The 21,591-nt window shown below is 38.1% G+C and overlaps 2 protein-coding genes across 10 annotated transcripts in view; one reads left to right on the top strand and one right to left on the bottom strand.

The window, feature by feature from the left end:
• HECTD1 (HECT domain E3 ubiquitin protein ligase 1) overlaps positions 1 to 8,150 on the top strand; it is a 91,222-nt gene extending 83,072 nt beyond the window's left edge. For all 6 annotated transcript variants that reach the window (XM_019428068.2, XM_019428066.2, XM_019428065.2 and 3 more), the window contains 6 exons: positions 751 to 1,358; positions 2,302 to 2,380; positions 2,508 to 2,601; positions 3,299 to 3,449; positions 5,808 to 5,952; positions 6,065 to 8,150. In XM_019428068.2, coding sequence (XP_019283613.1) covers positions 751 to 1,358; positions 2,302 to 2,380; positions 2,508 to 2,601; positions 3,299 to 3,449; positions 5,808 to 5,952; positions 6,065 to 6,202 — 1,215 coding nt within the window. In that variant the 3' untranslated portion in view covers positions 6,203 to 8,150. The remainder of the gene's footprint in view (positions 1 to 750; positions 1,359 to 2,301; positions 2,381 to 2,507; positions 2,602 to 3,298; positions 3,450 to 5,807; positions 5,953 to 6,064) is intronic.
• A 1,487-nt stretch (positions 8,151 to 9,637) lies between these two features.
• AP4S1 (adaptor related protein complex 4 subunit sigma 1) overlaps positions 9,638 to 21,591 on the bottom strand; it is a 50,639-nt gene continuing 38,685 nt past the window's right edge. For 3 of the 4 annotated variants that reach the window (XM_019428073.2, XM_019428074.2, XM_019428069.2), the window contains exons 5-6: positions 18,862 to 18,873; positions 9,638 to 10,246 (exon numbers count right to left, since the gene is read on the bottom strand). In XM_019428073.2, the coding sequence (XP_019283618.1) occupies positions 10,118 to 10,246; positions 18,862 to 18,873 (141 nt within the window). In that variant the 3' untranslated portion in view covers positions 9,638 to 10,117. Of the gene's footprint in view, positions 10,247 to 13,463; positions 13,908 to 18,791; positions 18,874 to 21,591 lie in introns of those variants that run through there. The other variant, XM_053889333.1, reaches the window with a different exon arrangement.

The raw sequence follows: 21,591 nt of genomic DNA, 5'->3' as shown, positions 1-21,591 counted from the left end.
GCCACTTTGACTGGCATGAGGTGATATCTCAGTGTGGTTTTAATTTGTATTTCCCTGATGAGGAGTGATGTTGAGCATCTTTCTTTGTGCCTGTTGGCCATCTGGATGTCTTCTTTAGAGAAGTGTCTATTTATGTTTTCTGCCCATTTCTTCACTGGATTATTTGCTTTTTGGGTGTGGAGTTTGGTGAGTTCTTTATAGATTTTGGACACTAGCCCTTTGTCTGATATGTCATTTGCAAATATCTTTTCCCATTCCATTGGTTGCCTTTTAGTTTTGTTGATTGTTTCCTTTGCAGTGCAGAAGCTTCTTATCTTGATGAGGTCCCACTAGTTCATTTTTGCCTTCAATTCCTTTGCCTTTTTTTTTTTTTTTTTAATGTAAAGAGAGCACAACCAGGAAAAGGGTGGAAAGAGAGGGAGAGAAAGAATCCCAAGCAGGCTCCATGCTAACAGCACAGAGCCCAACGTGGGGCTCAGACTCTTGAACTGTGAGATCGAGAGTTGGATACTTAACTCTTGACCTGAGCTGAGATCAAGAGTTGGATGCTTAACTGACTGAGCCACCCAGGGGCCCCCATTATTGATTAATCTTGATATTATTAAAATGGTTTTGAAGAAGAAAATTTAGTCACCAAAACCTAATAAAAGGTATATATAAATACTTTAAGATAGCTAAATTGATGAAGATGTTTAACACTTATGCATCTTTTGTTTAATTTTATTTTTATTTCTCCCTCTAAAAAATTAGGTTGATCTTGGAGGTGGATTGAAACCTCCCGGATACTATGTGCAGAGATCATGTGGGCTGTTCACGGCACCATTTCCACAAGATAGTGATGAGCTTGAAAGGATCACAAAACTCTTTCATTTCCTTGGGATTTTCTTGGCCAAATGCATTCAAGACAATAGACTTGTGGACTTACCTATTTCTAAGCCTTTCTTTAAACTTATGTGTATGGGTGACATTAAAAGCAATATGAGTAAATTAATTTATGAGTCACGAGGTGATAGAGACTTACACTGTACTGAAAGTCAGTCTGAAGCTTCTACAGAAGAAGGTCATGATTCACTCTCTGTAGGAAGCTTTGAAGAGGATTCAAAATCAGAGTTTATTCTAGATCCCCCCAAACCAAAACCCCCAGCTTGGTTTAATGGAATTTTAACTTGGGAAGACTTTGAACTAGTAAACCCACACCGAGCCCGATTTTTAAAAGAAATTAAAGACCTTGCTGTCAAGAGGCGTCAGATTTTAAGCAACAAAGGTCTTTCTGAAGATGAGAAGAACACGAAATTACAGGAACTAGTGCTAAAGAATCCATCAGGGTCTGGTCCTCCACTTAGCATAGAGGATTTAGGGTAAGTTTATATATACATTCTTCAACCTAATGGATGAATTGATTTTAAAGCTTTTATTTCTTTGTCCCCACTAATTGCAATGTATGAGTAAATAGTCGGTTAAGAACAATAATATGCTGTAGGAAATATTATTGATTTGAATTTTAAAGAGTTCATATTATAGAGACAATATTCAGAATATCAGAATATAGTTTATTAATTGTCAAATCTCTGGAAGGTTATCTGATTTATCAGATGTGATTAATGTATATATATTGTATGAAAGTCCAAAGTCAAAGATACTTGGAGAAATCATAGCTAATTAATATATATAGTGTACTTGGCAAAGCTCAAAGTAGTTTGCTTTATGTGTAGGCCTTATGCCCAATGGCTGTACTAACTGACTCCGATGCTACAGATCTTTTGATAAAATTCTTTTGATTTCTATACATGTAGTATTATACCCTTGGTATGTTTTTCTGTGATTTTGGGTTGACTGCAAGTCTGTCTGTCTTTCCTTTTTCTCTTTTTCTTTTTCTTTTTCTCTCTTTCTTCCTTTCTTGATAATGTTGAGAAGTTTTGTTTGATAAATTATTATATATTCAAGGTCTTATTTGAGGGTAGGGACAGAGCATGAATAACATTAGTGAAGCAATAGTTTCTTCTCGGAAAAAAAAAAGTAAAGATGTTGCTGTCCTAATTTGTTGCAAAAACCCTTTATTAATTTTGTGCCATAAAGGAAAATGAAATCTGGAAAGGTGGTGGTTTCATGCAGTCTTTGCAAAGCCAGGTTTGGTGATGATTGGCCTACTAGTTTTTGTGGATGGGGTTTTTGCATTCAAAAGGCCTCATGCTTAACATCTAAGCCAGAGGAGTGGGGGGGATCATGGTTTGGGCAGCAGTGTTTTAAAAATTAAACACCAGTGGTAGTTGAATGTTAATCTAATACTTTTCGTCTTCCCAGTTTAAATTTCCAGTTTTGCCCTTCCTCAAGAATATATGGTTTTACAGCTGTGGATCTCAAGCCAAGTGGGGAAGATGAGGTAAAAATTTTGCTTTTGATACAGTTGTTAAGTTCAGAAACATCCTCTAGATGAGGCCAGTTGTAGTAGGAGCTACTGAAAACATCCCTGGATATTAACAATAATGTTGGCAAATTTTCCTTTGCAGATGATAACAATGGATAATGCAGAAGAATATGTGGATTTGATGTTTGACTTTTGTATGCATACGGGTATTCAGAAACAGATGGAAGCCTTTAGAGGTAATTTTTAGGGCTCTTGAGCTTAATACCTCTCCTTTTACTTAGAGACAGTTGAAATTCAGGCACTTACCTTGTCAAGAATTGCTGGTAGTCTCTAGATTTGCCCTGTGGTGTTTTGACTTCCAGATAGTTAGGTCCTGCAGATTACCCAGAACAGGTTGGAATGTTTCTCAAGCTGTGGCATACCCTCAGCTTGTTCCTCCTAAGTAATGGGGGACCCACTTTTGGCCTCCATTTCTTCATTTGTACGTGAACATAAGTTTGCGTACTTTCCACATTGCATGATCAGGATGACTTAAACCATGTTAGAACCTAAGTTCTTCAGGAGAAAATTGAAGCACAATATATTAGACTGTTTGTCACTTACTAGTTCTGAAAAAGAATATAGATTCACCTAGCTCGTATGATGCAAAGAGTTGGTTAAGAAATTACTAAAATTTGGCTACTGACCATAGTGACTAAGCGAGTATCTCGGTTCACATTTGCAGTATTAAGGGAAATTTCTGTACTTAAAACCTTAGCATAGCTTTGATTTCAAGCTATTTTAATTTATATTTGTTTTTTAAAAAATTTATTAATATTTTATTCATATTCCGTTATTAGGTATTTTGATTTGAAATTTTTCATTTTGGAATTATAACTTAGAAATTGAATTACATGTTTTATTGTTTTTGATTTTTTGCTATGTATAATGTAGATGGGTTTAATAAAGTTTTTCCAATGGAGAAATTAAGTTCCTTCAGCCATGAAGAAGTCCAGATGATTCTTTGTGGAAACCAGTCACCATCCTGGGCAGCAGAGGATATTATTAATTATACTGAACCTAAGTTGGGTTATACACGTGACAGGTAAGTGTTGCTTATTTTCTAAGGTCAGTAAAATAGTTTATGTCTCAAAATCAAATGACAGATTCCCTAAAGAACTATGACTCAGTGAATTACATTCATAAAATAAGTGAGAAAGCAGTTAAGTCTTCATATCCATTGATAAGGCTGAGTTTATACAAAAAGAAAATTGAGTCTTTGTTCGTGTTAAGATTCCATTTTAATTGTTCGCTCTTTTAAGAATTGGGTGAATTGTAAACCTTTAGGCTTCATTGTTTTTATACTAACCTTTATTGTTTTTAAATTTGAGCCTTGTAAAAAAAAGTTAAAAGAATTTCCAAATAGCCTTTGCCCAGATTCAACTGTACTTAAAATTTGCTTTATATTATTTATGCATAAGCACACATATTTATATATATACCTACACGTGTTATATGTGTATGTATACTGTTTTTTTCTGAACCATTTGAGAATATGTTGCTTATGTCGTGCCCTTTTACTCTGTAATACTTGCGTGTACATTTTCTGAAAATACGGATATTCTCCCATGTATCCACATTAGCTAGCAAATTCATACTGTTAGCTAACCTGTAGTCCATAGTCCAGGTTTGTTGATTACTCCAGTAATGTCCTTAAAGCACTCCCTTCATCACCACTGTCTCTTATCAGGAAATAGCATTTGGTTGTGATAGGAACTTTTGGAGGGATAGGTCTTTAGTCTGAAACAGTTCTTGAGTTGTTGTTTTTTCTTTCATACCACTGATTATTAGATTTTTTTTTTTTTTTTTTTTTTTAAGACTACAGGCTGTATATTACCTTTTCTTTTTAAAAGTTTCCAGGGGCACCTGGGTGGCTCAGTCAGTTAAGCATCTGACTCTTGGTTTCGTCTCAGGGTATGGATCTCACAGTTTTGTGAGTTCGAGCCCCATGTCAGGCTCTGTGCTATTAGCACAGAGCCTGCTTGTTATTCTTTGTCTCCCTCTCTCTCTGCCACCTCCCCCTCTCACACCGTCTCTGTCTCTCTCTCAAAATGAATACACATGGGGCACCTGGGTGGCTCAGTCGGTTAAGCATCCAACTTCAGTTCAGGTCATGATCTTGCAGTCTGTGAGTTCGAGCCCTGAGTTGGGCTCTGTGCTGACAGCTAGGAGCCTGGAGCCTGCTTCGGATTCTATGTCTTCCTTTCTCTCTGCCCCTCCCCTACTCACACCTCTGTCTCTCTCTCTCTCAAAAGTAAATGCACATAAAAAATAATAATAAATAAATAAATAAACTTAAAAAAAAAAGTTTCTGAATTAACTAAAATGAGAGAATACAGTTGACCCCTTTACAATGCAGGGTTTAGGAACACAGTTGAAAATTCGTATATAATTTTTGACTCCCCAGAACTTAACTACTAATAGCCTGCTCTTACCAGAAGCTTTACCAATAACATGAACATATTTTGTGTGAAGTAAGCTGGAGAAAAAAAAGAATGTTAAGAAAATTATGAGAACCTACACTTGTGATGGAATAGCATAATGTATAAATTTACCAAATCACTATGTTGTACATCTGAAACTAATATAACATTGTGTCAGCTACACTCAAATAATAATAATAATGAAAAAGAAAGTCATGAAGAAGGGAAAATATATTTGCGGTACTATATTGTATTTATTGAAAAAACTTACATGTACAAGTGGACCTGAGCAGTTCAAACCTGTGTTGTTCAAAGGTCAGCTGTATTATGAATTACTTTAAACTTAACTCTAATGTTTATATAGCATTTTTTTTCCTAAGTCAACTTTTTTTTTAAGTTTTTAAAATTTTTTAAAAATTTATTTGAGAGAGGGAGGGGAAGAGAGAATCCCAAGCAGGCTCTGTCCACACTGACCGTACAGAGCCTGACATGGAGCTCAAACTCACAAACTATGAGTCCATGACCTGAGCCAAAACCAAGAGTCCCAACGCTTAACTGGCTGAGCCTCCTAGGTGCCCCCTTCTTTAACATTATAATTGTGAAATTCATGCCTGTTGTGGCATATAGAAGCAGTTTATTTCACCGTTAACAAAAATGGATTGTTTCAGATCCCCTTTAGCCATATTTAGATGAATTATGCATGTGCATCTTGAGCTTTTCTGATTTGCTGGCTTTGTTGCAGATTTGATCCCTGTACTCCATCAGTGTTTTGGTTCTGACTGTTTATAAGTACAAGACAGTCTTTGTAGCATATTTTTAAAGTAGCTTATATCTGCTCATTTCATGCTGAGTCAAGAGTCTCTAGTACTCTAGATACTACTGATAATTGTTTTTTGGGTTATTGCTGTTACAAGGTAGTGGTAGTGTTTTTCATTTAAGTCAGCTCTCACATGAGTATAATTATATTTTTCTTCTTGTAGCCCTGGTTTCCTGAGATTCGTGAGGGTTTTGTGTGGCATGTCTTCAGATGAAAGGAAAGCATTCCTGCAGTTTACCACTGGTTGCTCAACTCTTCCCCCAGGTGGACTGGCTAACCTGCATCCCAGGCTCACAGTTGTTCGCAAGGTACAAACTTTATAGCTAACGAGGAATCCAAATGGAATTTACTTACTTCAGGATTGAAAGAAATAAAAATTTAAAGTCCTGGTCTTCTGTGTTTTCACTTTTCTTTTTGTAGGTCGATGCTACTGATGCAAGCTATCCATCAGTAAATACATGTGTGCATTATCTAAAGTTACCGGAATATTCTTCGGAGGAGATCATGAGAGAGCGCCTGCTAGCTGCTACCATGGAGAAAGGCTTTCATCTCAATTGAGCTTTGAAATGGGAGACATCAGAGACTTATAAAATACTAGTGAAGCCTCTTGTGTTTGTGTGCAGAGAAGTATATGATCCTCTATGCTAATGACACTTGCCTTTATTTCAACCATTAAGGCTTTAAGAATACGTGGAATAAGTTGGTTAGCTGCTAATGACAAAACAAATCCTTTAACTACCCAGCCAGCAAGTATATAGCACAGAACACTGTGTGTTGCTACAAGGGCTTAGTGACTGGAAAAAGGTGGTCCTACTTGACTGTTCCAAAGAGCAGCTTCTCAGATCTTCAGTGTTCACTGGTAAATTTCTAACAGTGTATTTGTGTAAAGTTTGTCGTTTCATACTTCATACACTACAGTTGCCGTCACTGATCCCCGTTTTGCTGGCTTTTAAGCTACTTGGTCAAAAATCCTGCTTCCTTAAAACATAGTTAATGAGCATCTCAAGCTTTTTCTTTTCCTTTTTAATGATGCCTGCACTATCAGAGTATTCTAGTGTTCTCTCTTTTGTTTGGCATATAATCATGCACAACCTTTTTATTTCTTTGAGGTGGGAGTATATTTTTATTTCCTAAATGCCATACTATAAAGATCAAATTCTTAAGTGTGTTTGTGCAGCTCAAAGGTAAAGATATATTAAGGGGGAAAAAAACACTGGTCTAGATGCAAGGCACACTTAAAGCAAGTTTTACTTTTGGTTGTATTTTCTTTGTATATTATAAACATTTATTTAACTTGTTGCAGTTTGAAGTAAAAAATTTCCAAAATGTATGCTCAACAATAATCATTAAAATGTTTGCAGCGTACAAAACTGTGTCATGTGACTATTTCACTGCAACGGTCAGACCTAAGAACTTACCCAGATAGTTTTTATTTTGAATCACTGAGATATAGTTTTTTGAAATTACTACATGAAGAAATGTATTTTTCTATAGTAAATACACTTACTGAAACTGGAAATCTAGGAGAAATCTATGTTCACATGCTTGTGATCCAACTGTTGTGTTCTGTCTTAAAATATTCTTCAGCTGTGAATGGCCAAGTTATTTGTGTTAACTTTTTAAACACCAGATCTGCTACTTACCATTGTATCTGCAGGGATGTGTAGTTGAAGATTCAAGAATGATTTCTGAATGTTGTTGGTGTGAAAAGAAACCACCAGGATATGGCCATTTCCTGGTTTTGAAGAATGGCTTCTGTTTCCATTTTCCAAATTCTGTGATTTATCACATCTCTGCCCTTAGGTGAAAGAAACGTCAGTAGGACTGATTTAGACAGATGGCTTTTTTAGGAGTGAAAAGCATTTTTTTTGGAATTGCCCATTATTTACCTGTTTAAAAGGTACATACATTCCCTTTCTACATTAGAAGAGATATGTCCCACTATAGTCAATCATTTGAATACTGTTTTTATTCTCTGCATGAGAATGTTGTGACTATGTAATCAGTGGCAGCATTTAAATAATTCATCTTATTGTGAGTTTCACAGTTCTGAGAATAAAAGTTAAAATAAAACACAATAGCAATATTTAAATGTATGACCTATGCTTTAATCCAAAAAATAGTCGTGGTGATGGTCTCAATAAAGTCATGGATACATGACTAAAACTTTATTCTAGTGATAGAGTTAAAATCCAGTTTATGTGCTTAGTATTGCCATTTATTTAAGTCTGTAAAATGTCTGTCAATACCCAGCTTTTACCAAGACTAATCTATAATCTAGCACAGGGGTCAGCAAACAATAGCCTGCTGCTTACTTTTGTATTGCCCATGAGCTAAGCATGGCTTTAAAATTTTTAGGTGGTTGAAAAAAAGCAAAAAAAGAACAATATTTTATGATGTGAAAAATTTTTGAAATTCAAATTTTAAAAGTCAAAATTCAAATGAAATTTCAAATTTATGAGATTCAAATTTCAAATGTCCATAAATAAACTTACTGCAACACGGCCATGCTTGTTCATTTATGTATTATCTATGATTGTTTTTACACTACAATGGCAGAACTGAGGTTTTGTAGAAACCACATGACCCACAAAGCCTAAAATATTTACTCTCTAGCCCTTTGCAGAAAAGGTTTGCTGAATCCTGGCATAGCACATTGCTGTAGCCTGTAAAATTGATGAGTCTTATATATTCAGTAAATGAAATGTTAGGAGTCAAGGTACAGCTGACCAATCTGAGACATAAATTTCATGAGTGTGAAAATCACTTAAAGCTGTTCATCACAGTTCAGCAATAAACCTGAAGCAAGATGACACAGCCTAGAAGGACAGATAGCCACATTACAGTTGACTTTGCATGAGTCAAGTGTTACGAGATATCTACTAGGGTCTCCACGTATACCGGATTCTTCAGCTTTCTTTTCTGTGGTATCTACCTAGTATTTTTTTTTTTAATTGTTATTCTCTAAAGGTACTGAAATCTGTGCCAAGATGTTATTCAAGTGCTATTTTGGTGTGACCTGAAAATTAATTTTGTTCACTCCCTAGTTACTTCTGGTGTACCAGTTTCAGCAGTTACCTGAATGTGCTACTAAGTGCCTACCAACTAGGACAGTGTTTCCCAACTAATATGTCTTAGAAAGACCTCCAAAGCACTTTCATCTAGGCTGGGCTTTCCCCAGACCTTGGCTACTTAATGCAAAGGTATCAGATCAATACACATTGTTCTGGCAGGTCAGAAGCCTTTCTTCTGCTTTTCTGAATGGGTCTAAACCAACTCGGGTTTGCTTTTAGAATCCATTATTGATTGACTGGTTGCTTGGATCTTTATAGATGCAAACTTTAAGTAGATTTTTAGAAACAAAGACTTAAACCCATACACACATACACAAAAACAGTACTGAATGAATCATCAGTGGCTGGAATGTCCATTTATGTCTTCTTTTGGAGAATAGTATTGTAGATGAAAGAACTCCTGGAATTCCATAGGATGGCACAATATCTTAAGTACCATGATTATATTTGTTTCCTCCATTATATCTGCCTTTCTACCCTATATGCACATAAACATGTTTTCTACCTAAGACAGTTCTGTGTGCTCTACTGAGCAGCAAAAACATCTAGAAAAGTTGAGAAGGATCAGGTCATTGGTTTTCTATGGTGACTAAATTCTCTTTGCTTCCAGACATGTCAAGGAGTCAAAGGAATAAGATAGGGAGTGGGGGAGAAGGCTTCATATCATGCCAACCTGAACAGAGATACTCTCTTGCATTCTGTTTTTAGACTTTGAACTAAAGTAAACTTCATTTACAAATAAGTTTACTAATAAGACAAACCATTTACAGCATGGCCTAAAGTATGGTTGTAAGGGCTCTCCTTTAATGTATAACCACTCAGTTTTTGGTAGTAACATTATAAGTGAATCAATTACATGATGACATTGTAATTACCAAGTGCCAATAAAGTGGATATTAGGCTTTTAGAAACTGGCAAATCAAATTTAATTCTCGATTTTTATTAGGTACACAATTCAGTGAAGTTTGGACTTAAGACATTTTAAGGAAAAAGCATTCAGAAAACATTCGAAGTGCTCTGTGTTTAGAACTTCATTGGCTGATAGTTGTCTCATGTTCTTCTCATGCTGCTATCCTGAATTAAATATACAAAGGAAAGCAAAGAACAAAAAAGATACCCTCAGAACCCAACAAAAGTTGAACAAGTGGGGAAAAAATACTTATGGTTAGAAAATAAAATTTGTCTCTTAGAGAAAAATTTTCTTTGTACACCATATTTTAAAATACAGTTTGTTTTCCACTTAGGAACTGTGGAAAACACCTATATAAAATGTCTTTGGAAGGGTACCCCATTTCGCAGTGTACAGTCTTGCAGACTTTTTGGGCTACAGATGTAAAGAGGTATTCCACGGTATTCTCACTTCCACAAGTTGATGTTGTCTGGCAGAGACTTCCATTATTCAGCTTTCTGACATTTTATCAAGAATGAGTAGAGGGGCAAGAATTCTTGCCCGATTCGTTTCCACAATGCAGCCATTCAACACCATCTCATCCAAAATAATGTGTACTTTATCCAAATTAAACATTATCTAAGTTCACATTAAGGAAATTAGTTCTAGAGATACAAAAATGTTATTAACATTAACATGTAACAGTAAATAATAACGACTTAGCCTATAATTTTTCCCATGTAAATCAGTCTAAGCATGAAGTATTGTTTATTTTACAGAATTTATGAAATTAGATTTAAAATTGGTGTCTATTTTAGAAATGATTACCTTAATGTACACATGCACACCCAGTTTCATCCTGGTTAAGCTAATTGGCCTATGTGCACAGAAATGGAATAGCTGTACCTTTTAGCCAGAGGGAAAGTGAATCTACTATGAACTAGAGAATAAAGTAAGTGACATCGGCAAGAAGGTGACCAGACAAGAAGAGTATTGTCTTCCCAGACAATAATAACCTCAACAGTAATAGCCACGATTTATGGAATACTCATGTTCCAGGCATTGTGTTGTTTTACATAATTTTTTCAGTCTTCTCTACAACTCTATGGTATAAATGTTACACATTATCCTCATTTTGCATGTAGCAAACAGGCTCAGAGCCATTGTCCAAGGTCACATGGCTGGTAATTGCCAGGAGCTGGAATTTACGTCCACAGCTTTGGCTTGATGGTTCTGCTTCTACACTTCTCAGGAGAGGCCTGAGGCTACTGAGTATATACCCTCCCTCAGCCCTAAATACTTCATCCAAAACCAAATGCTTTTATAAAACCTTATGTCTTGAGCTATCTTTTCTGTCGCGCTGAAGAAAAAAATAACCAAGAGTAGATATGAATGAAGGAAGCAAGTCAATGCTGACTTAATTCCCAAGTAGATAAAAATTCTGAAATTCATGAGACTATCTTGCATAAATGAACAGTTCTAAAAATACTCATTTGAGAAATATGGAGCCACTTCCACTGATGTTCTTAGTGGAAAGTCAGGATAGCACATGGGGGAAGACGAAAATGTTGTTAGACTACAATGTCTAGCTAATTGGAAGGAGCCAAATTCTTCTCCCAGTAGCCCCTTCAGTGAACTTTTGTGAAAGGAGAATGGGAACTACAATAAGATGACAATAGTTGAATGGTTCTGAATTTTATACTTTAATAGTTTATTAATCCATGTCTTTAAAGAACATGATCCTGGTCTCTTAAAAAAAAAAAAAACAGCTGATTGAAACATCGTTTCAGATTGTTCATTGTTCAGTCAACAAATGAGTGATTTAAATGCACTAGGGAAGTTCATAATTAAATAGTGAACCTTGGTAAAGTGAATTGTTACCACCTGGTTTTTTTCTCAATAATTTCACATGTTCAAATCTATATTGTATTTGTTTAGTGAAGTACATCTACAGAAAATGATACAACCCTGTGAATGACTTTTAAGTTCCTATTAGGCTCTGCATTAATATCTCATTAAGCTCTGTGCAAATAGTCCTCTAGCAGAATAAACTGTTTTTCAGGAACCCATGGGAACTGTCCTTAAATGACCCAGAAAAGAAAAAAGAAAAAAAAAAAAAAGCTTTACTCTGATATACCTATTAATAATGTCTTGCAATTATATAGATGATGATTGCTTTGTCCATGACCAAATTGGGACTGGAATACTAGGCCCTTGACTCCATCAGACCCAGAAGCCAGAACTTAGAAGCCAAAGTGGGAATGTCAGCTCAGTACAAAGTGGAGTTGGGGAGCACAGGGGGCTGCATGAAAAATGGCCTGCAGAATCCCCCTTTTGTTTTCATTAAGGGCAATGAAAGCCTTGGTGCATTGAATATGTGAACTCATCCAAGATGATTTTCTTGGAGAGAGGAGATCTAATTTTAATCTATTTGAGTTAGTTTAGGGATCAAGCTGAAGACTTTGGTAAGTAGATGATCTAAAATTCAGATGTCCCCTTGAGCAAGAAGCCACTTGTTTTGAAATTCAGATTAGAACTGCTGCTGAATCATATCAACCACTGACATCCTCACATTGTAAAGACAAGGTCTTTCAACAAGTCTGAATTTCCCAACATCCTAGAAACATGAGTTGTTCAGTGAGATCACCCTGTACCGTGGGCATGTGACTGCCTGTCTGAGTATCTGGTTCAAACCCTTAATAACCATGTAGCTTTCTGGCACCATATAGGGAAAACACAGACCAAATCCAGTGTGAGGCAAAACCCTGAAAGCAGATTTCCACCTGGAATCATGTGACTCCTTTAAAATAAGAATCCAGCTGTTGTTTACATCTTGATTTGGTTTATAAGCAACTTGTACACACTGGTGAAGCCAAGAATAATGGCATTTGAGCTACATGTCAGGTGAGCAGGGACCAAAAAAAAGCCCTATAATGCAAAGCCCTGTGGCAATAAACATAGGCAAATATGCTTCAACCCTGACATCTCAAAGGGGATGAAGCGAGAAAGGCCCAGGCTGTTGGTCTATTACTGTGGTGAGCTGAGAAGGGACTTTTTCAAGAGGGTCCTAGTTGTGGGTTATACTGAACTTGACTGACTTAAAGATCCATAAGGCACTTGGTTTCCCCTTGTGGACACCCTGTGGTTGGAGCTGATGTGAACTACGGCCAGCCTCCTAAAGAGCAGATTCAGAAAGCCCCACTTTTTCCCAATCCTGAGACCCAAAAGCCTTGCTGAATTTCTATGTGTAATGTGGATTGAAGTGGAACATCTTAGGACCCCAGTAATATTAGTGCCACCTGAAACCAATTTTCTAATTAAAATGTTTCTGGTTCCCACATTGGAATTTTGGTCTCTGAATCATAAATCACTTTTTCAGTATGGTAATTTAACACCACTGTAGTGGTCTATTTATCCTTTAATAAGAGAAAACTGAGCAGCATACATTCAAATGGGACTTGAAAAGCAATTCTAAGGCAGAACTCAGCCTAGAAACTAAAATGTATAATTCTAGATTTTGGTCTTAAATCCCTTGTCGTCTTCCTTGGTTTCTCTTTCTTTCTTTCTTTTTAAGATCCTAGCTAACAAAGTTGTTGAAAAACTAAGTGGGGTGGAGAAAAAACTTGCTTTCCTGTTTATATTTTAATTCAGTCTCCCATGAAATTAGGTAAACTGTGAAGGGCCTTGTGTTCACATTTTCTACAAAAATTCAAATATTATTCTATATAAGACTCACGACAGTGCACAGTCCGGGATATACTCTACTGGTAATATAGTCTGCTGCTCACTTTTAGGCTTAGTATTGCCTCCTGTGAATTAGGCTGCTGAAAAGGAATTTATCTTTTTTGTTTTGTTGCCCCTCATAACCCGCTGTCCCTTTTTCTGAGTCAAACAGCTGGAAGCCGGAAGCGTGGAACAAAAGGAGTGGGCGGAAGGCAGGCAGGCAGACTTGGGCAGGTATAGTGGCGGATGGATATGGCATCGAAGGACGCAGAGAACGCACTTAGAGAAAATAAGGAGAGGGCGAAGGCCAGTGAGAGGCCAGTGAGAGTCGGAGAAGTCCGGAGGGCAGACCTGTTTAATCTGGAACCTTCACATCCCTTTCCCAGGTAAATGGCTGACTCCCTTGGGGACTGTTCATCATTCTGAGACTCTTCACTCATGACAGCACTGACTGCAGCTCTCGTGCTGACAAGGTTTTGGCTCCCTTGCCCCTCAGGGCCTCCCCTTCCCAAAGACATACTCCCTGAGCCCACGGGCCAGTTCTCACCCCTTGCAGCCCTGCTTTCAATTTACATACCTTAAAAAGAAAAAAAAAAAAAGATGTTTAGAAATTACTCAATGTGAACGCCACTCCTGGAGAGCACGCTCTTACGAAGACCGGCAGGTACCCTCATCATGTCCGACTCCTTCAACCGAAAACTAGGGTTTCCCCAAAACTTCTTTCCTACATCAGGAAAAACTTTGACAACACCAAGATAGCATGGTGACAGGCACTATATAAATGCCTTGTTAAGTCTTAAATTACCACAATCTCCAGATGATAACAAATTTCGTAAAAAAAAAAAAAAAAAAAAAAAAAAAAAAAATATATATATATATATATATATATATATATATATATATATATATAAAATTTGTCAAATTTAATCTTCTAATTTTATAGCCATGGAGTCAAGGGCCCTGGAAACCCAGAGACTGGTACCAGCTGTGTCCCAAAGTAGCCCTGTGTTTTGGGACATGTCACAGAACCCCTCTGGGCTTCAGCCTTTTCATCTAAAAAATGAGGTTTTAACCTGATGATTATGTAGTTTTCTTCTAGTTCCAAAGTACTCAAATCCTAGGACTCTAAATGTAACCTTCAGGAAGAGGGGAGCTAGTTTACTCCTATCTGACAATATCAAGCCATTTCCTGATGTAATCACATACTCCATAATACCTCAAAAGAAATCTTTTGGTAATGACTTAATTTATTATTGTGACTTTCTGACAGAACATGGAGGCAATTTCAGTTTATTTAGAAGCTACCACTGTGGTGTTGGAAGGATTCCCTGGAGAACTTTGTTCTTCTTACCAGCATTTCCAAAGCCCCTAGTTGAACAAATGCTTTTGTGATTTCTCATTAAATCAGTCTGAAATTATCTCCTAATCAGAGAAGCCCTATTCTGGTTTCTGGACCTCTAAAGGTGTTTGTAATTTTAGGATAGTAACGAAGGAACAAGAGGTTGATGCCCCACAGTGGGCTCTGGGCCCTAATCAGGGACTGACTGCAAATCTTGGTGGTGCTGATTAGTGCTGCCTGGGTGCCTTCATTCCTCCAGGGAGCACCATGGTAGAAAATTAGCTGAGTCACAGAGAGTGCAAGCAGGATGCAGGGAGGCCCTTCCTTCTCCCCCACCCTCAACTGCGATAAAGAGGTACTTTCACATCACCCACGTGAGCTTTAAGGTTCTAGAACTGCTCAGGCTTTTGGGTTTTAAGGACTTAGAAAATAAAGATTTATTTAAAAGATATTTTTGAATCAAGAAAAACATTCTGGATTCTAGGCCTACCCTATATTTATGGTATAGGTGGCACTGCAATATAAATAGGGATTCCAGCCTGTTCCCCAGCTACTATCCCAGGTTGTCTGTCATTCCTGCCCCCCCACCCCCGCCCCCCCGCCAGTCCTGGGGTAAGGGTTGGGGAGAGGTCTATACCAGTCCTGCTAGCAGCAAGCTCAGGTATATGGGTACCCAGTGAGTTTTGGGGACCAAGGTAGCTGAAGTGTGGTCAAGAAGTAGATTGGGTACCTGCAGGCTCTGGATAAGCATCCTCACCCCATGGAGAGAGAGATGTTCCTGAAGGAGAGCCAGAGTATTGCCCTCTAAAGCACAGGACCCAGGAAAGGGACGCTAGTTGTTGAAGTCTAAAGATAGCACTCCTGGATTCTACTCTAGCCCAAATAAACCAAGGTCTTTAAGCCTCTTTAAAGGCACCAAATACCAAAAAGGCTGTTAAGGTTTTCTGTACATTGACACATACCGTAAGTATGCACTGAACTGAGGAGGAGTTGGGCATCTCCCACACAGCACTGTTCACTGGTGCCATTCCCTATTTACCAAAGCAGGTGGAGACAGCTCCTTTGAATTATCACTTGTCTGGAGAATTCAGCAAACCTGGGGCTACATAGCTGAACACATCTGGAGAAGCTCATTAGTTGATTCCTAAAAACCATCTTCATTCACAGAATGGGAAGTCTTAAATAAGTCTACTAGAGTGATAGGGCAAACTTTCCCTAAAGAAGCAGGGCCTCAGGAATCCTCTGGCCAACATTTCAACCCAGCAGGTGGAGTAGATCGCGAAGAGTGTATAGGAACTTCTGCACTGCACGTGAATGATTTATGTCACTGACATGCTTGGTCCCAAGAGTCTGCCCCTCTTGACACTAAATGCAACACACAGTTTCCATTTAGTGGAAGGGTTTTCAAGAAGCCGGAATTTCTGTCCTGATTTCTTGTGCTTAGGTCATTTTTTAAAATATGATCTGTCATGTTCTGTGATGTTAGTCCTACTAGAACAGGCCCATTCTAGGGCTTGTATACAAATGGTGCATTTTATTTCTCAAAGTCTAAACAGGTGGTTTCTGGAAAGCTGCCCCATTCTTAAGGTGCTTCAGGGTGATAAAGCTTCTGGAGGAAAAGCTTGCAAGTAAAGGGCTTCTTGGGAATTCCGTGAGGTTTTGACTTCCATCCTCCGGGTGCTGCACCAAAGCCAAGCCTTAAAACATGTCTGTTTCCTGTGGGCGGACGAGGAAAGCTTTCTTAAGCCCAAGCAAGCACAAAGATGGGTGTTCTGAGTGTTGGGAGAACTAGCTCCAGGCTGCAGTGATTATAAGTTGCTTGTTTTCAGCTTTTCAAGGCCTGAGGAAGCTTTCCTGGCAGAGCAGACCTAAACAATGCTAGCTGCTTCAGCAGCTTCCTAGTTACAGGCTACCAGGGTGGTGATAAAGAACACCTATGGTCCTGCACAGAGAAGGGGGCAGGAAACTGAGGCTGCATCTCCAACAGGCTCCCTTGTCTTACTGTTATGAAACTGGTATGTAGCGGTCTTCCCTGGACCCATGATAGTTACAAAAAAAAAAAACTATGCATGAGGCAGACTAAAGGCATGGGTTTTAATTACATTTTTTTTCATATGGCTGAGGGTGGAAATCTTTTAAAAATGTTAATATTAGACAGGTATCTCATATCCTACCTGCCCTGCTACCTGTTCCACTTTTAGGCCACCGGAAGTCCATGTGAAATTATGTCTGGAGCAAAGGCATACACTGCCAGGTCTGGAAAGGCTTAGTTCCCTTCTCTTACCGATGCAAAATTCCTAATCTTTCAGGTGGATATGCCTAAGTAATTCCTAAGGCCAGTAAAATGTCAGTTAGTTAGAGGTACATCTGCAACTAACCTTGTAAGTTAATTGTATTTCAATTAAAAAAAAATAAGGTAGAAAGGAAGGGAAGGCAAAAATGAAACTAAGTAAAATAGAGGGAAAGAATACAAACTGTGTGCCTTGGTGTGGAAATTAAATTTGAACAAGAATACTGGAGCTCAGGGCATCTGGCTGGCTTAGTCAGAAGAGCATGCGACTCTTGATCTTAGGGTTGTGACTTTGGGTGTAGAGATTCCTTAAAAATAAAATCTTTAAGAAAAAAGAAAAGAGAAAGAATGGTGGAGCTCATGACTTGGAGCTAGGCTATACCCCAGAGGGTTATAAAGACAAACCCGTCTCTACCTGTAGTTAGTACGTAAGACACATCAATACAACAAGCTCAGCTATAATACGTACTCTGTTATATCTGACTCACTTTAATTTTCTGAACTTCTAGACCAGTTAGACTCTTTCTTCCTGTTCTAGGTGTAAGGTAACTCAGCTCACTTAGAGTCATGGCAACATCAAATACTAAGGCCGAGAGGGAATTAAAGCTCTTCTAGCCTAATTCTCTTATTTTGAAATGAAGGGGTTATGTGTCTTGTCCAACACATATAGTTTGGTGGCAGGTTTGAAAGCAGAACTTGGGTTTCTGTACTCCTAGTGAAGTGTCTTAACAGCTTTTGCCATCTTCCTGATGATTTTTTAAATCAAAAGGCATTTTTATTATTCCCCTGTACAAGAGGAAGAGATTTATTGTGAGTTGCTTTAAAGGGCTTAGTTAAAATGGAATGTAACATGCTGAATAAAAATAACACCTTAATACACGGCCTGGTCTTGGGTGTCCTAGGTCAAAGGGAGCGTAGATTTAGGTCACTCACCACTAGAGGGCACTCAGATTTTCTCAGTCAATTTAAAGAGGCTCCCAGATACAGCCTCCAATTTGTCATCAACATGATGACATTTTCTATCAACAGTAAACGCTAAATGGCCATTTCCCCCAAATATACTAGTCTAATGGATATGTGTGTGGTATAGATATATGTATCTATATCTATGTAGATATATAGATATATAAACATGTTATAATTAATATATATTTATTTTAATGTTACTATTCTAGATTTAAGCGTGATGTTTTCCCAGTGGATTCTTTCATTTATTGTTTTCAAATGGTATGCAGATTTTTGTAGTAAAAATTAACTTAAAAAGTCCACTTGCTTCTCAGAGTACTTACAAAGCCCAGGGGGCCCTGTTGAAATCCACAGATCTGCAGTATTTGAAGCAAATAATATTTATTTGAGGAGACCCTGGCATGCTTTGATTTAAAAGGGAGAAGAAAGTGAAGAAAAGGAGAGCTTTCTCTGCTATAAAAGTAAATGGATACAAGTCAGGCAATTTCTTTAACCCTCCATTTTATCATCCTTGAAGGCCTTATTCTGATCACATGGGGGATTTCTGGAGATTTATACCTGGAGCCATGAAAATCCATTCTCTCTAGGAGGACCAAGCATTTTCTGGCTGTGTTATTTAGATTCTGGAAAGGTCTATTCTATATGCTTAAAAGAAGTTACACTATTATATATCAGTTATTATCAACTACTACCATAGTATTGCCATGTCTGAAAAATAGAAAAATCATAACAAGAGTTATCTTTGTAAAAAAGGGCAGGGTTGTTTCTGCAAAGCTGCTACATACCTCTGACTTCCTTGTCGGTTGTTGATGATCGGCATAATGGATTCTGCTGAATTGTTTTCCTGACCCAATCAGGGCACTTACCTGATCAGGACTAGCCTGTGCTTTGCCAAGTACTGAGGAAAACCTGGCTCATGGCTTTGAAAAAGGATACATCTAATTCACTCTGGAAAAGAGAAAAGAGTACAAGGATGAGAATGAGCCCCTGGGACACGTGCGCTTAGCAGTTAGCAGCTGCCCTGGCCACAAGCCGGGGAGCAGGTGGGGGACGCAGCTCTGTACATAGAAGCGTGAGAGCAGGAAGGCCCGGAGTCTGGGCTTGTGCTTTCTTTAAGAAGAAAAACAGGCTGCAGTTTAGAGGAATTTTGCCAACCAGAACAATTCATCTTTGAAAGGTAGAGAGACTAGACTAACTCAACCTGTTCAGATGATGTGTAGCTAATTTGATATGTGTATCAAAAGCCTTAATAATATGCATACCCTTTGAATCCATCAGTTTTATTTCTAGAAGTTTATCCTAAGGAGATAATTAGATAACAGCATAACAATGTGTGATAGGATGTTCAGGGTAATGTTGTTTATAGTAGCAAATTATTGAAAACAAGCAAAGTATCTATCAAGGGGGGGACTAGTTAAATTATAGCAGATCCACAAATGAGGATACAGATATATAAGTACTGACATTGTTAAATAAAAGCAAGTTACAACACGGTATATTCAGTATTATCCCATGGATATATGTATATGTAAAGATAGATACAGATATAGTTGGATATAGACAGATACATAAAGTCTAAAAGGAAATGTACCTAATAGTATCTATCAGTAGTTCATGAACTTACTCATGAACTTCTCCCCTTTCTTTTTGCTTATATGTATTTTTAATTTTTTTCAGTGATCATAGATGTTTATATCATAAAAAACTTGGGGTGCTTGGGTGGCTCAGTTGGTCAAGCATCCAACTTCCACTCAGGTGGTGATCTCATGGTTTGGGAGTTCGAGCCCTGTGTTGGGCTCTCTCTTCAGATCTTCTGTCTCTCTCTCTCTCTCTCTCTCTCTCTCTCTCTCTCTCTGTCCCTCCCCTGCTCATGCTCTCTCTCTCAAAAGTAAATAAACATTTAAAATAAAAGTCATAGAGGGAGAAAAAAGTAAACATAGTTAAATTTGTATCTGGAAGGACTTTGGGTTTGTCAAGTGAAGGACTGAAAATGCTGAGCCCACCTCAACAGCCACTGTCCTCTCTTGCAAAACTGCCTCTGTTGAAGCTAACTGGGTTGGCTTTTTGTTTTGAAACGTGATGCTGAGATGCTTCCTTCAGCCCAGACAGCATGAGACTGATCTCCAAATTTAAGATTTGGAAACTAAGATTAAAAATAGCCTCAGAAAGAATGTTTAAAACTCACAAACCTAAAAATAAATCTTAGATGACAAGGCATTCTTTGAGTGGGACAGATTCTATTTTCTTTCCCATAGTATTCTTTTCCCTCTGCTTTTCTCTTCTTTCTGCTACTGTCATCCTAAACTGAGTCATCTCCCAGTACTGTCCGAGTCCTGTGTAATCACCAGTTTACATTAAATTCTAATCTTCACTTCTGTGGTTTATGTGGTCACTGACTCTCTTCCCAGAATTACAGCAAGAATTCAGCAATGTGCTATTTATTCTCAGTCACTGAATATAATAATAATAATAATAATAATAATAATAATAATAATAATAATAATTTCAAAAACCTTAGCAATGATAGCCCTTGTACTCACTCTTATCATCCCAGGTTTAAAACATTACTCTTTTGGGAAATGTTATTCTTCTTGATAGGTGTTGCCTTAAAATGGCTGAACGTGGCCAGCTCTGAATCACAGACCCTGACTTGGAAACCAATCTGTCTTAAGAGAGTGGTAGTCAGGGGGGCCTGGGTGGCTCAGTCAGTTAAGAGTCTCCTGATTTTGGCTCAGGTCATGATCTCACTATTTGAGCCCTGTGTTGAGTTTGAGCCCTGTGTTGAGCCCTGCTTCAGGCTCTGCTCTGATGGTGTGGAGCCTGCTTGGTATCCTCTGTCTGCCTCTCTGTCTGCCCCTCCCTCTCTCTTCCTCTCTCTCTCTCTCTCTCTCTCTCTCTCTCAAAAATAAATAAATAAATAAGTAAGTAAGTAAGACAGTGTTGTCAGGATTAAGCAGGAGCTAGAGCTGTGCTGTCTACTATGGTAACCACTAGCATCATGTGGTAAATTAAATGAATTAAAATTAAATTCCTCACTTCCTCCTTTACAGTAATCACATTTCAAGTTTTGAAAAGCCATACATGGCTAGTGCCTACTGTACTGGATAACACACGCACGGAACAATTCTTTTTTTTTTTTTTATTTTTATTTTTATTTTATTTTTTTTTTCAACGTTTTTTAATTTATTTTTGGGACAGAGAGAGACAGAGCATGAACGGGGGAGGGGCAGAGAGAGAGGGAGACACAGAATCGGAAACAGGCTCCAGGCTCCGAGCCATCAGCCCAGAGCCCGACGCGGGGCTTGAACTCACGGACCGCGAGATCGTGACCTGAGCCCAAGTCAGATGCTTAACCGACTGAGCCACCCTGGCACCCTTCTTTCATTTTGCTTTTAAATAAAAGGATTTGGAAGAAACTGTTTCTAGGCTGCTTCTTCCTGAGGCAGTGAGTGAAATCTCCATAATAAGTAATATTGAGTTCACTAAAGCCTGCTAAGGGCAAAACTCATGTTAAGAAGTTATATCTTCAGCCTAACTCCTAATACCAGAATTGTTTGGCAAATTCCTTCTGCATGGGACAATCAACTAGCCTGTCTTCATTGCCTTAGTGCAGTGGTTTTCAAAGTGTTGTTCCCAGCGACATAAACATCACCTGGGAACTTACTA

Source organism: Panthera pardus, unplaced genomic scaffold (assembly GCF_024362965.1).
Source record: "Panthera pardus isolate Hobbes unplaced genomic scaffold, ASM2436296v1 HiC_scaffold_24, whole genome shotgun sequence".
In the NCBI taxonomy this organism is placed as follows: Eukaryota; Metazoa; Chordata; class Mammalia; order Carnivora; family Felidae; genus Panthera; species Panthera pardus.
Note: the sequence above shows the minus strand (reverse complement) of the source record. Positions and strands in the feature narration are given on the sequence as shown.